This window comes from Coenobita brevimanus, chromosome 72, assembly GCF_032717465.1.
Source record: "Coenobita brevimanus isolate Jiangsu-jjx chromosome 72, ASM3271746v2, whole genome shotgun sequence".
In the NCBI taxonomy this organism is placed as follows: Eukaryota; Metazoa; Arthropoda; class Malacostraca; order Decapoda; family Coenobitidae; genus Coenobita; species Coenobita brevimanus.
In genome coordinates this window covers 8,691,762-8,706,390 of record NC_137025.1, presented here as the reverse complement: position 1 = coordinate 8,706,390, position 14,629 = coordinate 8,691,762, and the positions used below count along the sequence as shown (strand labels likewise).

The following is a 14,629-nucleotide window of genomic DNA, read 5'->3' as shown; positions in this document are numbered from 1 at the left end:
TCCTAGCTATATAAAATCATCGAGAGAGAGAGAGAGAGAGAGAGAAAGAGAGAGAGAGACAGACAGACAGACAGACAGACAGATAGACGGACAGACAGACAGACAGACAGCGAGGAAAAAAATGACGCGATCATATCGAAGAAGGGGTTAATCTCAAGGAAGGTATGTATATATGGTACCTGATCCTCTTGCTGTGCGTTGAGGGATGCGGCGTGGAGTGGCTCGTGGGAGTTGGTGGCAGAGGTTTGCTGGTCCTGGGTGTGTAGGGCTGGGGTTGGCGGCTGGTGTGGCGCGCCGGGGAGACGATCATAGGTGCTGGAGGTGAGGGAGCACACTTCAGGGTTACCGGGTGGCTTCGATGGAGGTGGAGAGAACGAAGAGATTTGATTGGAGCGGCGAGAAGGGCTTGACATAACTCCATTTCTCTCCTTTTCTCTCTCCCTCTCTTTCTCCCTCTCCCTGTTTCTCTCTCGCCGCTCTCTATCATTCTTCACGTCCCCGTTCTTGAAGGATGCAACGGTTCCATTCGCTAGTCTCCTCTCGCCAGACTGAGACTTGGGGCTGATATCTTCGTCCTCATCCCTGCTGTCTGCCTCATCCTGGAAAGATGAAATAATCTTTTTTTTTTTAATGAAAAGAAGAAGGAACCAAAGGCCCGGAGCCCACAAACTGTTCCCACCAAGAAAAAAACAAAAGCAAGAGAGCCAAATTAAAGATCCTTTCATTTCGAGATGTTTTGGCAAACTGCTTTTGAAAGACTGGAAATCATAGACAGTAGGAAATACAGACAGAAGGAGACAGTTCCAGAGCTGACCTGTTGCATACACGAAGGACTGCGAGTAACGGTTAACTCTTGCGTTAGATATTAGGGCAGAAAAAGGATGAGAGGTTGTTGTCAGACAGGTGCTAGGCGCCCTCCGCGCCGTAGTAGTGGAGGGATGCGAGCAAACAGTTCAGAGGAGCAGTGGCCATCGAAGTAGCGATAGAAAAGAGATAAAGATGCAACAGGACAGTGAATAGACAGAAGTTCAAGGGAGCCAGTAAGAGGAGGAGAGTTAATGAGATGAGAGGCCTTTGACTCCATCTTGTTAAGAAGAGCTGTATGTGGGAAGCCTCCCCACAAGTGACAGTTGTACTCTACACAAGGGCGAATAAAGCCCGTATATAAAGTCAAAACCTGTGCACGGGTAAAGAAGACACGGAGTCCTCTTAGCACACCTAATCTCTTGGAAGCAGATTTTACAAGACAGGTAATATGATCTTTCTAAGTTAAATCCCGAAAGAATGAAATCCCAAGTATTTTTAAAGATGATGCTGGATTAAGTTGGATATTGTTAAAAATTAAGGGATACTCATGTGGAAGATTTTGTCGGGCTGACAGATGTAAGAACTGAGTCTACCTCTTTATTTCTATCTATCTATCCTTCACTGCCTGGACAGTTAGGCTTCACGGCCTTTTCCGTTAATACGGAGTACAGACACACAGACTGCGACAAAGAAGGTACGTGAACTATATTTTTATTCATCCCCAGCTCCACTAACAAACACTCCACACCACCGCATGGGTATACCCGAAGGAAAGGAGGCGGGGGTCAAATGCTCCAACTTGGGGAATCTAAACTGAATCATGAAATACTAGTGACTTCAGTTCACATTATTTCCTTTCCTCCTTCCCTATCATCGTTCCTTGTCCTCCCTTGACGAAATGCAGGCTTTGTGCCTGTGGTGAGTATGCAGAGTATTTAGTGTTTGGTTATGGTGCAGGTCAGTGGAAGACCTTAGCCTCACAGCATCACCTGTCTCCTTACAGCTGGCCTCTACAGCGCATCTACGATGAATAGTTTCTTTACAGTCTCCCAACCATGTCAAAAACTAATGAAATCTTGTAAATTAGGTAGTAAAATTTTGGGGAGCCTGATAGTCTGAATCTCTTCATTAATTCAGAAACCCAGATGTGTCAAGGGATCAAATATCGCAGTTGTTACCGTGGAGAATGAAATGAGAACAACACGTACCTTTGTGGTGGTGGTGGAGGTGAGGGAGAAAAGAGTCTCGTCCTGGGAACAGCTTGGTCGCCGGTTGTGGCGGTGATGGAGTGAGGGAGAGGTGAACAGGTGACCACTGCCACCTTCACCACCCGACTTGCTGCCGGAGCATGACCCTGGGAAAGTAGTCATACTCATAACTGATATTAGACAGATTTTATGACGAAAAGAATTTCCAGAGCAGTTGTACAATTATCATTCCTGTATCATTTTTGTCACATTTTTCACATTGCTATACACTCTATCTCAATTGAGTAGTGTCTGGTTGTTGTGAGAGTTAAGGCAAAAGTACGACAAACGACCTTATGTGGAACTTAAGCCGAAGAAAGATTATGAATACGGAAAAAGATTTTTTTTTTTTTTTTTGTGGCACCATTATCTTCTTTCTTATTTTCATCATCCATACCTACCATCCCTCCAGTACATGTAGTGGGTACCACCCAGAAATAGGGAAAATGAAATTTAATTATCAATAAAGTGCCCAGTTGGAAGAACTTTGGATTCAATAACTTATCATTCAGGCCTTAGAAATTCTCGACGCCATCCCATCGTTAATATACCAACCACCACTGACTTTAAGGACATGAAGCAGAGGAGAAACGAAGCCCCAGATATCTTACGGTCCTTCCTCTTTCCTCCTTCCTGTATCAGATGAGGTTCAGAGAGTTTGTCAAAAATTCATTTATACCGTGTCAGAGCGTAATGAGCTTATGCTAACTTATGTATCATTAACCAAGTAGGACAGATTTTCCCTTAATTTGTTTTAAGTCCTGGAGGTGTAAAGGAATTAATGACCACAGCTGTACATGACTGCTTCCAAAATAATGCAGCATAATGGGGGGAGGGGGTATCGTATTATTTCATTCTTACGGCTGTATCATTAAAACTGAATACACCAATTTGTAGACAAGCCTCTAATTTATGGCAGACAGTCTCTAATTTATGACAACCTCTAATTTATAACAGACAGCCTCTAATTTAAAACAACCTCTAATTTATGACACCTGTGAGGAGAGGAAATGGTTAGACTGTATACGACTTACTAACGAGGTAGAAAGGTCAGACTTGTACTGTCCATCATGTACCTCAAAAATTATATAAAAATTCTAGGGTTTGCCTTCCCCTTCACAGTCTCAGGATGAATATGTCTGATACTAACAGTTCCTCGTACCTGTGTGTTTACCTACTAAGAAACCTGCTTACCAGCCTACCTACCAATGGGCTACACCTACCTACATACCAATCTGCCAGCCATCTTACCAACCAACTTTTCTATCTCTGCCTTACCTACCTACAGACTACTTACCAACCTGCCAATCAACCAACCTATCAACCTACCTACCTGACTCTGTGATTTACCTGTCTGCCTGGCCATGGTGCGGCGGCGTACGAAGCAAGCGATGATGACGATGTTGAGGCAGAGCAGAGCCAGGCCTGTGACGCTCATGATCAGAAGGATAAGACGGGGAAGGCGCCATCTGTTGCCACTAGTACCGTTGCTGATGCTGGCTGGGTCTGGCGGGAGAAATGCACAAGTGAATACAATCGTCTGGTGACAGAAAAAAATAAGTAACGGTCTAGTAGCAGCAAGAGTTTAATAATAAGTAAATGTGCACTTTCTTCCTGTGCATTCATAGCAAACATGGAAACTGCATACTCACGCCTGCGATATGCATGCCGGTTGAAAAAGAATAAAAAATAAAATCACTGCGCCATAATAGAAGCTGTATCACGAGGCAAAAGCCTCATAAGCACAATGGTGACATATAATGAAGGTCCGATGTCCCAGGATACACTCAGTGAGTCCACAGGTGTTGCTTTTGGTTCGGGGGGGGGGGAGGTCTAGTAAAAACGGTAGTGAATACATGTTGCCGCCAACTGTTTTATCCATTAATTCAAGTAAAAAAAAAAAACTTAATTTGATATCAATTTTGTTAATTTTACATTCATTTCAGTTAAGTTTCGTACAGTACTTTTAATACTGCTTACACTACTGATGTACGGAGAAATGTGATATAGCATGATATGTATGGGAGTGTGGTGTGGTTTTGTCTGGTGTGTGAGGAATGTGCTATGGTGTGGTGTGATGTGATATCTGAAGAGAGAGGTATGATGTAGTGAAGTGTTGTAGCTTAGTGTGGTCTGGTATAGCGTAGTATAGTGTAGTGGAGTGGAGTGTGGTAATGTATAGTATAGGATGGTATAGTGCACCGTGCCGTAGTATACAGTAACGGATGTGTGAACCAGAGTACAGTAGTAAACTAACCTTTGGTGGTAATGAGTAGTGGCGGTGTAATCCAAGGTGAGGTGCCCTGTGTGTTGGTGGCTTGAATGGAGAACACGTACTGGGTGGAGGGTAGAAGGCCGCTTAGGGTAGTGCCTGCCGTGTTGCCCCCACTGATCTCAACAACCTGGAGGCATCAAGAATATCATCGTCATCATCATCATCATCATTACTCTTTCCATTATCATTATCAACATCTTTATTATATTCCCACTGTTATATCCTAGGGAGATGGCATTCAGTAACAGGAAAATATAGTTAACCGTTACTCCCAGTCCTTCATTTATGCAACAGGTCAACTCTGGAACTGTCTCCCTCTGTCTGTATTTCCTGCTTCCTATGAATCTCCAGTCTTTCAAACGCAGTGTGTCCAGGCATCTCGAAATGAACGGATCTTGAATTTGGCTCTCTCTTGTATTTTGTTTTTCTCTTGGAAGGAGCAGTTATTGCGGGCTCTTGGCCTTTGGTTCCTTCTTCCTAGCATAAAACACACACATACACACACACACACACACACACACACACACACACACACACACACACACACACACACAAAGAAGTATTATCATAATCATCCTAATAAGATTTAAATCTATTCCTCGTCTTCTTCTTCATCATCATCATTTTACTTAACCCCACATCTCATCGGTATAATCATCACCGTAAAAACACTATATATTTCCCATTACATCCTTCATCATTCTACCTCCCACTATGGCGAATGGGGAGTGTAGGATCCAGAAATAAAAAAAAAAAAATGCAGAAACAGGATAAAAAAACTATCATTAAAATGGATATTGGAAATCGGCCACACTCCCTCATTCACTCGTCAGTCAGGGGTAAGTAAGACCTGTGAAGCATATTGTCTACTGCTATTCCTTCTTTTCTTCCCCAGCATCACCTAATCCAATATAATGTCACCAAGCTTAACCAGATCTAGCATGACATCACCGAATCTAACTATGTCTATCGTATGTCCCCTAACTTTCTCTTTTCTATTTTGACATCACCTAACATGATCTGATACTACTCAGCCTTTACATCACCTAATCCTGACATCATCTAACTTGAACCGATATACAGTAGTCCAGCCTTAATATTACGCAACTTTATCTGATGCTTACTCGTTTTTCCTAACATCATCTAACGTTCTCCCTGACTCCTCCTTAGTCCTACCTGACATCAGCTACCTTAGTCGTACCTGATATCACATATCTTAATTCCCCCTAAAGTCGCGTAATTTATCTGATGTCAGTAAACCTGATTTTGTTCTCCGTATCATCACAGAATTGACCTTGAAGTCATCTAACATAAAATACTTCCCCCCAACCTAATGGGCATCACCCTGACAACAACTCCACCTAACTATTTCTTCCCTAACCTGCACTAGCTTTGCCTTACCCTAACAAGTAGTCCTCCCTCATTTACCTGTGGGGTGAGGGCTGTTGCAGTGCGGTACCTGAGAGAGTAGCCCCTTGGTAGGCCCCCGGAGAAGCTTGGAGTCCAGGTTAGCGTCACTGAGGAGGAGGTCACGTTGGTTGCCTGTTGGAGAGACGGACATTACGAGCGACATCGGTTAAATATGTCTGTGTGTGTTTAGAGCATTAGAATCTTCACTGTTTTTATGATTATTTTTTTTATGAACTCCATGAATCCGATTAAATATCTTTCCGCTTTTCTTCTTTTTCCTCGGTCGATTTTATTTAGTTTGAAACAGACTTTTCCAACTGACGAGGTCAGCTATGTAGCATTCATAAATATCTCCACTACTAAATTAAGTCGTATGGAAGTAGCAAGGATGAAATGGAAAATACAGTACGTAATCGGACTGAAAGGGTTAATTTATTCTTGCTACCATCAAATTATTTGACCTAGCTAAGGACTTCAGTCGAAACGGTAAAAATAAAAAATCCCCATTAATCCCATATTTGTAATGACTTCTGATGGTAGCGAGCTAAAGCAAAATAATCTGGGTAGGAAGAATGATGGTCTGATATGGTGAATGAATGTATGAGAAAGCGAAGAGTGAAAGATAAAGAAGCAGAAGTGACGATGGATAGACGTAGGTAGTATGATTCGGTAACTAACTATGTGGGAGAGTGGGGTATGGAAGTTAAAATGCAGGACAGAAATGGATGGATATTATGAAGTGTGTGGAGATAAATGTGACAGAGTTGCACCTTCTTTGAATGCTGTCAGTCTGAGGATATTTTCTACCCAATAGGTGACTGTAGTGCTTTGTCAGCTGTTAACCTCCCCCCCCCTTTTTTTTTTCTCGCAGTACATTTCCTAATTCCAGCAGGTAGTAAGCGAATTAGAATATGAATGAATCCATAACTATACTCTGAGTTACTGTATTTTGCGAGCTTATTTCATTAACTGAAACCATCTTTGCTGTAAAAATTACTATACCCCTTTTAATCCAACTTGGCCTAAATTTGTCATCTCTCCATCTTGAATTCTGAGCTGTAGCAATAGATTAATACTAGAATATGATGCTAGCCACGAAAATGTGTATTTGTAGAGTTGCAGTTCTACCACTGTGCTACGTGAAATAAGCTGCAAAGGAAGAAAAACTGGGCCACGTAAGAGTAAAAACAGTATGGTAAATGGCAACATCCAGCCCCATACTACCCGTTAGGAGATGTAAGGCCTGGGGGTAGGCTCTCTTTGGCCATAACTACTAAGGGTAGGTGACGTGCCTTCTCCCCTCCAGTGATCTATTATAAATTCAGTATGATACAGCTGATAGACCTGAATTCACTTTGGAGATTTAGACCAACAGACCACCAAGCGATCCATGTTCTGTTTTACAAGCATAAAGATAGAACAATAGATTATAAAGCTAAAGTCTGCATCACTGGGTGTCCGTGCACACACCGTAAAGTTTGTGGGCTGGTGTGGTCGTGATGGTGGGTTGAGTGTGAGTGTGGCAGTGTGGTGGCCGAGTGGGTTGTGGGCGGTGCAGGTGTACTGAGTGTAGTCTGCCTCCTCAACATTGCCCACTTCTACCACTGACGCCCACAGCACAAGACCATCCACAAGCTGACAGGAAACAGAAACTGAATTAAAATAACACTGGCTGGCACGATTAAGTATAGTAAATGACTGACACTGAAATAATGCATATATTATGTTCTGTAGCTCTCAAACGGAATAGGAATATAAATTAGTTAATACCAGATAAACATATTAGAGAGACGTAGCTACGTACAGATAGACAGACACAGATATGTAATTACAGTATTCCCTAAATTATTCGGTGTCATAGTCATGGAGGAACTGTGCCCACCAACCATACCTGTGGACGATGAACGGTATACTTTGGTCCTGACTGTAGCGTGAGACCTGCTGGTGTTGTCCATGTGAAGGTTGGTGCTGGTGCTGCCCTCACACGGCACACCAGACGACCACTGCCGCCCAGACCCGCCCATGACCCATTGGCGCCCGCGGCATCACTGGCCATGCGGGGTGGCTCTAAGTGAGAGTATTTGAAAAACGCAGATAGTAGACATAATAGATATGGTAAGTTTGTAAGAAAGAGTGTTATATGGACGTTAATAATGCTAGGGAACTGACAGGGGATCGAGTTGGTAGGATGAATTTTATACGGAGAACACATGACATGAGTCTGGCCTTTTTTTTTTTTTTTTTTTTTTAATCCACGGATTGACTCGATCTAGAAGCTGTATGTGAAGTGTATCTATGTGGAAAAAAAAATTAAATTGTGGAAATGGTTAAGGTTTGAGGCGTAGTCACGATTCCGGGGCTTAAATAATATATGAATGATTGTGTGGCCCGTTTAACTAGGCATGCCGTTGAGTTTCCCCTGTTTTCTAACTTTCTCTTTCCTTGTTTTTGCATCCTACTGTACCTCCCCCCATCCTTAGGTGGGAAGGTTTTCATCATCATCATCATTATCCTACCATACTTCTCAACCATTCATAAGTAATTTAATTGACCTCATGCCTGCAAGGTTTGTCCTAGTTTACAAAGCCATCATTATCATCATCATCACCATCATATGTATGAGTAAAACTACGAAGTACGTCTGTTGTAGGGAAATGGTTCTTAATCATCACCGCCATCACTGTATTCATAACCGAAATAGTAAGAGAGCGAGTACTGATACAGGATAGATCAAGATTTTATTACATATTCTATGGATATTAATGATAATTATGAATGAAAGATGAGTGGAAGAAATAGCAGATGTGTAAAGTACAATACCAGAGGTCCTCTGTAGTCTATACAGATGAGAGTGTCACCTGATATAGTAATTATTGAAGCATATGCATGAAATGTATGATACATAAGAAAAAGTTAGGTAAAAGCAGAGAAGCCAATGATGCACGATGTACTGTACAGAATGGGAATCAGAACGTACCTTCCAAATTTTGTCTGAATAACAGGCAAATCATATTCAGTGTCTATGCTGGACTAGTGTGTGTCCCGAATGACACCTGTTCACTGAATCATTCACTAAACCTTAAGCTACACAAAATACCGTTACTGCACACGACGTTAAGGACGAGTGTAATGTGATGGATAGTGTATGGCGGTGTGATAGTATGTGGATGCAGCAAGGGGCTATCTTTGTCTGGGAAGTGTATGTGGGTATAGGCCTTACTGTTCACCAGGATGCTATATTTAACCCCTTCAGTATGATAGGTCTCTCCTAAACAGTCTAATATCGTCTGGTGGTGGCAAAAATGAAACATAAACATCATGGTACTGGTGGGATAAGAGTACGTCTGGTGGCGGCGGCAGGTATAAAGTAAATATGTTGCAGGACTCAGGAATATCGCTGAGAATAGTATGACAAACTTACTCGTGACGATGAGCTTGGTTCAGGCAAGAGGCAGAGATGGGGCAAGAAAAAAAATACAGAAGACGTCATCGTACTGAAGGCGTTAAGAATGCAACTGAAAATCACTAATAAGTTGCCTGTACCTACCATTACAAACTAAAGCGTGCACAGTGAGTTTGGATGAGGCTGGACACAGGGAGGCGACGGAGTCTGAGGAGTGGCAAAGGTAGTGGCTGATCTGAGAAGGACAAAAATATAATACAAAAGGCTGAGATAACTGAAATATTTGCTTACGCGTGACGATAAGCTTGGTTGAGGCTGGAGGCAGGGATGCGACGGAGTTTGAGGCATGGCAGAGGTACTGGCCGGTGTGGGAGGGCGTGGCAGCGTCAATCACCAGACGAGCCACACCCAGCCCGGAGCTAAGCGTCTCCGTCGTGCTGTGGACAAATATCATCGTCATAAGCATCATCCTTATCGTCTTTCTATTGTTGTTTTTGGGGCGAAAGGATCCGTTACTATTATCATTCAAACACAATAGTACTTACCTTATTATTCATGGGCTGGATAGGATATGTTATCATTACTGTCGCAAGCTTGTTATACTATACTCGTACTTCAGACTAGTAGACTACTCGTATACTCTGTTAGTGTGTGTGTATGTGTGTGTGTGTGTGTGTGTGTGTGTGTGTGTGTGTGTGTGTGTGTGTGTGTGTGTGTGTGTGTGTGTGTGTGTGTGTGTGTAATGGATAAAAGGGTTAGTGAATAATGGAAGCAGGAAGCACTTTAAATTCTGTCCGCCTGCAGAATTACACCGCGCTCTCATCATTTGCCAGTCTCATCCTCTGCTGGTTGACTTACCTCCCACAGATGAAAGGTATGAGTAACTTTACCCAGTGAGAATGAGTTATCTTCCTGTGAAATTTTTCGTCCGCACTACGCTGCACTCGGTTTTAAGTTCAGAAACACTGCAGACTGGAAAGCTGGGGATTTTTTTTTTTTCTTCTTTTTTTTGTAAGAAGTGAAGCTACTGTGAGGGCGAGGAAGGGTAGGTTGAAGAACAGCTCTAGGCTTTTTTTTTTTTTTAATTACTTATAAATCTCTGTCTAAGTCAGTGTTACTGTTACCTGATGGAGCAACTTAACCTCGTGATGAAGTTAATTAATAAACTTCGTGAGTTCCTGATGGGCCATTACATAACCTGGTAGGATTAGTAGGTCACAAATGACTCACCTATTATGACCATCCTTGGCCCAGGTGAGGTGGGGTGTGGGGTTACCATGGGCGGTGCATTCTATAGTGGCCGCGCCCCCCTCACCCACCGTCACCCTCTCTGCTGATTGAAGGTGCTCGGGGCCATCTGGAGAGCGGAAAGGAGTATTCATTATCGCCATTATAATCAGCATCATCATTGTAATCATTATTACATGGGAAACAGTATGGCAATCGTGGGAGTGTGAAGGATCGGTGTAACTTACACCTAACAGCTTATAAGCACCATGAGATAATGCTAAAGTTTATACGAAGAAAAACGCATGAAGACTCCTGACAACAAGGCAAAGTTCATAAAAAAAAAAAAAAAAGGCGTATGAGAACCATAAGTACCGGTAGCCTACTGAGGATCATGTACGGAAGGTAAAAGAGTTGACGGCACAGATAGAAAGAACTAAATAATAACGAGATCAACATACTATTAAGGTTAAGGGATATGATAGACTATAAACTGCTGACTCCTTACACTGGACATTAAGCGTGAATGAAGCGTTGACGGCACCACGTGGGTTATACGCGTTGACGGAGTACTGGCCAGCCTGATCCCTCTGTACATGGCCCAGGGACAGCTTACCCTCTGCCCCCTCCAGTGTCTCCTCACCACGACGCCACCAGTACCTACCGTATAATTATAATAATAATAATAATAATAATAATAATAATAATAATCCATCCATCATCCAATCCTCTGTTGCCCCATGAGGAGTGTAGAGCCCGGGGCTAGGCAAATAATAATAATAATAATAATAATAATAATAATTCATCTCATTCCCTTTGTTTAATCTCATTCTTAACTTCTTGCTTTCAGCATATTCCGTTTCTTTCATTTCTTTTTAATGAAAAGAAAAGAACCACAGTCTGGAGGCCTGCAAAATTTTTCTTTTCAAGAGAAAATTAAATAAAATGAAGTTTAAATCACGATCTGTTATTTCAAGATGCCTGGACACATTGCGTTTTAAAGACCAGAGGTCACACACAGAAGGAAATATAGACTGAGGAAGACATTTTCGGAGATGACCAGCTGCATGTATGAAGAACTGTAAGTGAAGATAGACTCTTGCATAAAAGACTTGGGCAAGAAAAGGCCACGTTCCTAAACAGGTGCCGCGTGCCCGCCGTAATGGTGAAGGGATGCAAACAGATAGTTCAGAAGAGGAGTGACCGCTAAAATATGTACAGCAGAGGGAGAGAGACGTAACATTGCTACGAAGAGACAAAAACTAAACCCATTTATTTTTTATACACCCGGTCCACGATTTACTTTTCTCCTCCACCACTAATTCTACTTTCACAACCCGACATGCTGTTCTTTTTTACCAGCTGAAACCCCTACAGTGCCACAAATGTTTAGTGTTTCTACCATTCATAACTAAATATTCTAAATCCAACCATTCTCAGTTTGATAATCTTAACTCCTCTGCCATTTGTTCACATTCATCTGCCACTACATTGATTTTCAACATTTTGCTAAACTAATCAACAATACTCATACGAGTTGAATCTTTGCTTCAGTAGTTAGGAACTCAGACATATAGATGAATAAGTGAGGGTGGGTGCACTGTACCTGAGAGGGCCCGGATTTGCTCTAGCGGTGGCTGTGATGACCAACTCTGATTCTTCCTCCACGTTAACCTCTTCCGGCGGCTTCACCACCCACACCGGGGCATCTACAGAGAGAGATTTCAATACAGCTCTGACAAACTGACTTATCTGTCTGCCCGACTGCCCCATCAGGTCCATGCCCAGGATATTTTAAGGCCGCGTGAGTAAGGGTTTGGACGATACATACGCCTCCTCGAGGGGATATGTATGTCATAACTTGATATATCAGACAGGGTCGAAACACTTGTATCCCCACAATATACACAGTTTCATAATGTACGTATATTTCTTCCATCTATGTAGTTCACGGCATTGTGAAATCCAGACACAAATAGGCAGACATACAAAGCCAAGTGGTACTAACGCAATACTGATAGAGTGAGTGCTGACGTAAGAGCCACACCCAGCCCGTTACTGGCCTCACACTGGAACTCCCTCCCGTTGTCCTCCGCTAACACCACCACCGTTAGCTCCGATCTGCGGAGGGATTTGAATTTTAGGAAAAATATATTAGACTTGGTTCGATGTAGATATATTAGTAAGAATACATTTGATATTACGTATGAATTCTTTTGGACTGGTCTGGATTCTGCGTCAGTCTGTACGAGGCCCACTGCAGGACCAGACCTTCTCCTTAGAGGAAGAGCGATACCTAAAATTATTCCTTCCCAGCGGTGGTCAAGTACCACTTAAGAAAAGATGTCTGTGGTAATAACAGACAGTGTGTGATTGTGGGAGATGAGTTGTATCGGATGTGTTGTATGCTGTAAATTATGTCAGTCTGTATACGTAATTCGTCTTCGGTATGAACAGACAGCGTGCGGACATACTATGGCAGTAGGCATATACTGTATAGACATACCTTACTACCGGCACCCACTTTAAATGTCCGCCACCACTCAGGTTTCATGACCCAGGGTCGGAGTACACGTAGATCGTGATAACAATGAGCCACTGTAGGGTAGGCCACTTCTGATTCAATATCATTTAACACAGTATTATCAAAGCTTCATTTTTTTTTTTTTAATCATATTACACTTGGTTCTCGACGTTCCTTTCCTCACCTGGTCACAGTGCCTCCAAAGGCGCCGTGTTCGTGTGAAGTAACAGGTGACGGGTCTTGGATGGGAACCCCGCCTGATGACCACGTGATGGATGACGTGGGGTGGCTGGCGGTGGTGTGACAAGACAGCACCACACTGCCACCCTCCTCAATACTGCTGGGACGCACGCCGCTGTACACCTCCCACGGCGGGACTGGTTACGATAAAATTACTGAACAAATACAACAGAGTGATGATAAAATGCCATCTTGTATACACTTAAAGCTCAAGAAATGTAATGAATGAGGCCACTGATCTTTCCTGTTTATCTGTCTTGGCAGATATACCACTCGTAAACTTCAATATCTAAACATTTGTAATTTGTCATCATTTTTTTTTTTCAAATATAGTCTAAGTACAGTAATAGAGTTTCGGTCACATCCTCATCCTTATCATCCTTGCACTCTTTCTCCCCTCCATTCAACCAACACGTCACGCTATGCGACACATAGTCTCTAAACAACCTTCAGTTCACTCTTATCCTAATTAACTCTCAGATCATGCCTCTAACTGATATTTATAAAATCGGAACTACTTTGCGAAAATCCTGTTAATGATACAAACTATCACAGCATACGATTAGTGATTTTAACAGTCGTATGCGTAAACCTTATATTGCGAAGTAGAAAGCAATCTCTCATATTTAACAGTAATTTCTGAAGCACCTGACGATGACGGAGCGCACCTAGCCGTACTCTGTAATGTGGAACGCAGGCTGGACATACCTAATAACCACAGGAGTTACATAAATAACCCTCAAAATTTAGTGATTTACATTTCAGTTCTCGATTGAAGGCCTTATTATACGGGTCTAAATGTGATCTGCTCACCTACACAGCACCACACACCTATACACTCCACTCCTCTACATACCACCAACCCCACCACATACCACCATTCTACCATATTCTACTATATCCTGCTATGCACCACTCCACACCATACCATCCTACCATATACTGCTATACCTTAATACAGACTAGCATACCTCAATATACACCATCATATCTCACTAAACACCACTCCACACTTCTCTACACACCACAACCATACACCTCCACACACCCCACAGTACACCACTAAACACGACTCCACACGCCACCACACCATCCCCCAATTCCACATCACACCACACTCCTCCATACATCACCATACTCCACCATACACCATCTTACCCTATCACACAGCACACCCACATACCCTACCACAGCACTCACCACCACACCACTCATCATGCACCATAACACAATCCTCATTCTCAACACCACGCCACATTACCTTGCTCCACACACCACCACACCATACACCACAGTCCTCAACTCCACACCACTTACACAGCACTTCCAGGGTGGCGGTGGTGGTGAGTGGGACAGTGGAAGCCAGACCACTCACTTCACAGGTCACCTCACGCCCGTTATCAGCAGCCGTCACCTCCACGCCCACACCCGCTCGCGATATGCCGCCCACCACGCCCGTCTCGCTGGCCAACTCTATGCCGTCTTTTAAGACTCTA

At 42.9% G+C, this 14,629-nt stretch overlaps 1 protein-coding gene across 1 annotated transcript in view; it reads right to left on the bottom strand.

The window, feature by feature from the left end:
• LOC145407248 (uncharacterized) overlaps positions 1 to 14,629 on the bottom strand; it is a 31,394-nt gene that overhangs the window by 5,910 nt on the left and 10,855 nt on the right. Inside the window, exons 10-23 of the mRNA XM_080278281.1 lie at positions 14,451 to 14,626; positions 13,078 to 13,270; positions 12,378 to 12,490; positions 11,976 to 12,078; positions 10,878 to 11,029; positions 10,373 to 10,499; positions 9,434 to 9,579; positions 7,631 to 7,806; positions 7,210 to 7,374; positions 5,758 to 5,871; positions 4,312 to 4,456; positions 3,405 to 3,560; positions 2,016 to 2,161; positions 180 to 353 (exon numbers count right to left, since the gene is read on the bottom strand). Coding sequence (XP_080134407.1) covers positions 180 to 353; positions 2,016 to 2,161; positions 3,405 to 3,560; positions 4,312 to 4,456; positions 5,758 to 5,871; positions 7,210 to 7,374; positions 7,631 to 7,806; positions 9,434 to 9,579; positions 10,373 to 10,499; positions 10,878 to 11,029; positions 11,976 to 12,078; positions 12,378 to 12,490; positions 13,078 to 13,270; positions 14,451 to 14,626 — 2,086 coding nt within the window. The remainder of the gene's footprint in view (positions 1 to 179; positions 354 to 2,015; positions 2,162 to 3,404; positions 3,561 to 4,311; positions 4,457 to 5,757; positions 5,872 to 7,209; positions 7,375 to 7,630; positions 7,807 to 9,433; positions 9,580 to 10,372; positions 10,500 to 10,877; positions 11,030 to 11,975; positions 12,079 to 12,377; positions 12,491 to 13,077; positions 13,271 to 14,450; positions 14,627 to 14,629) is intronic.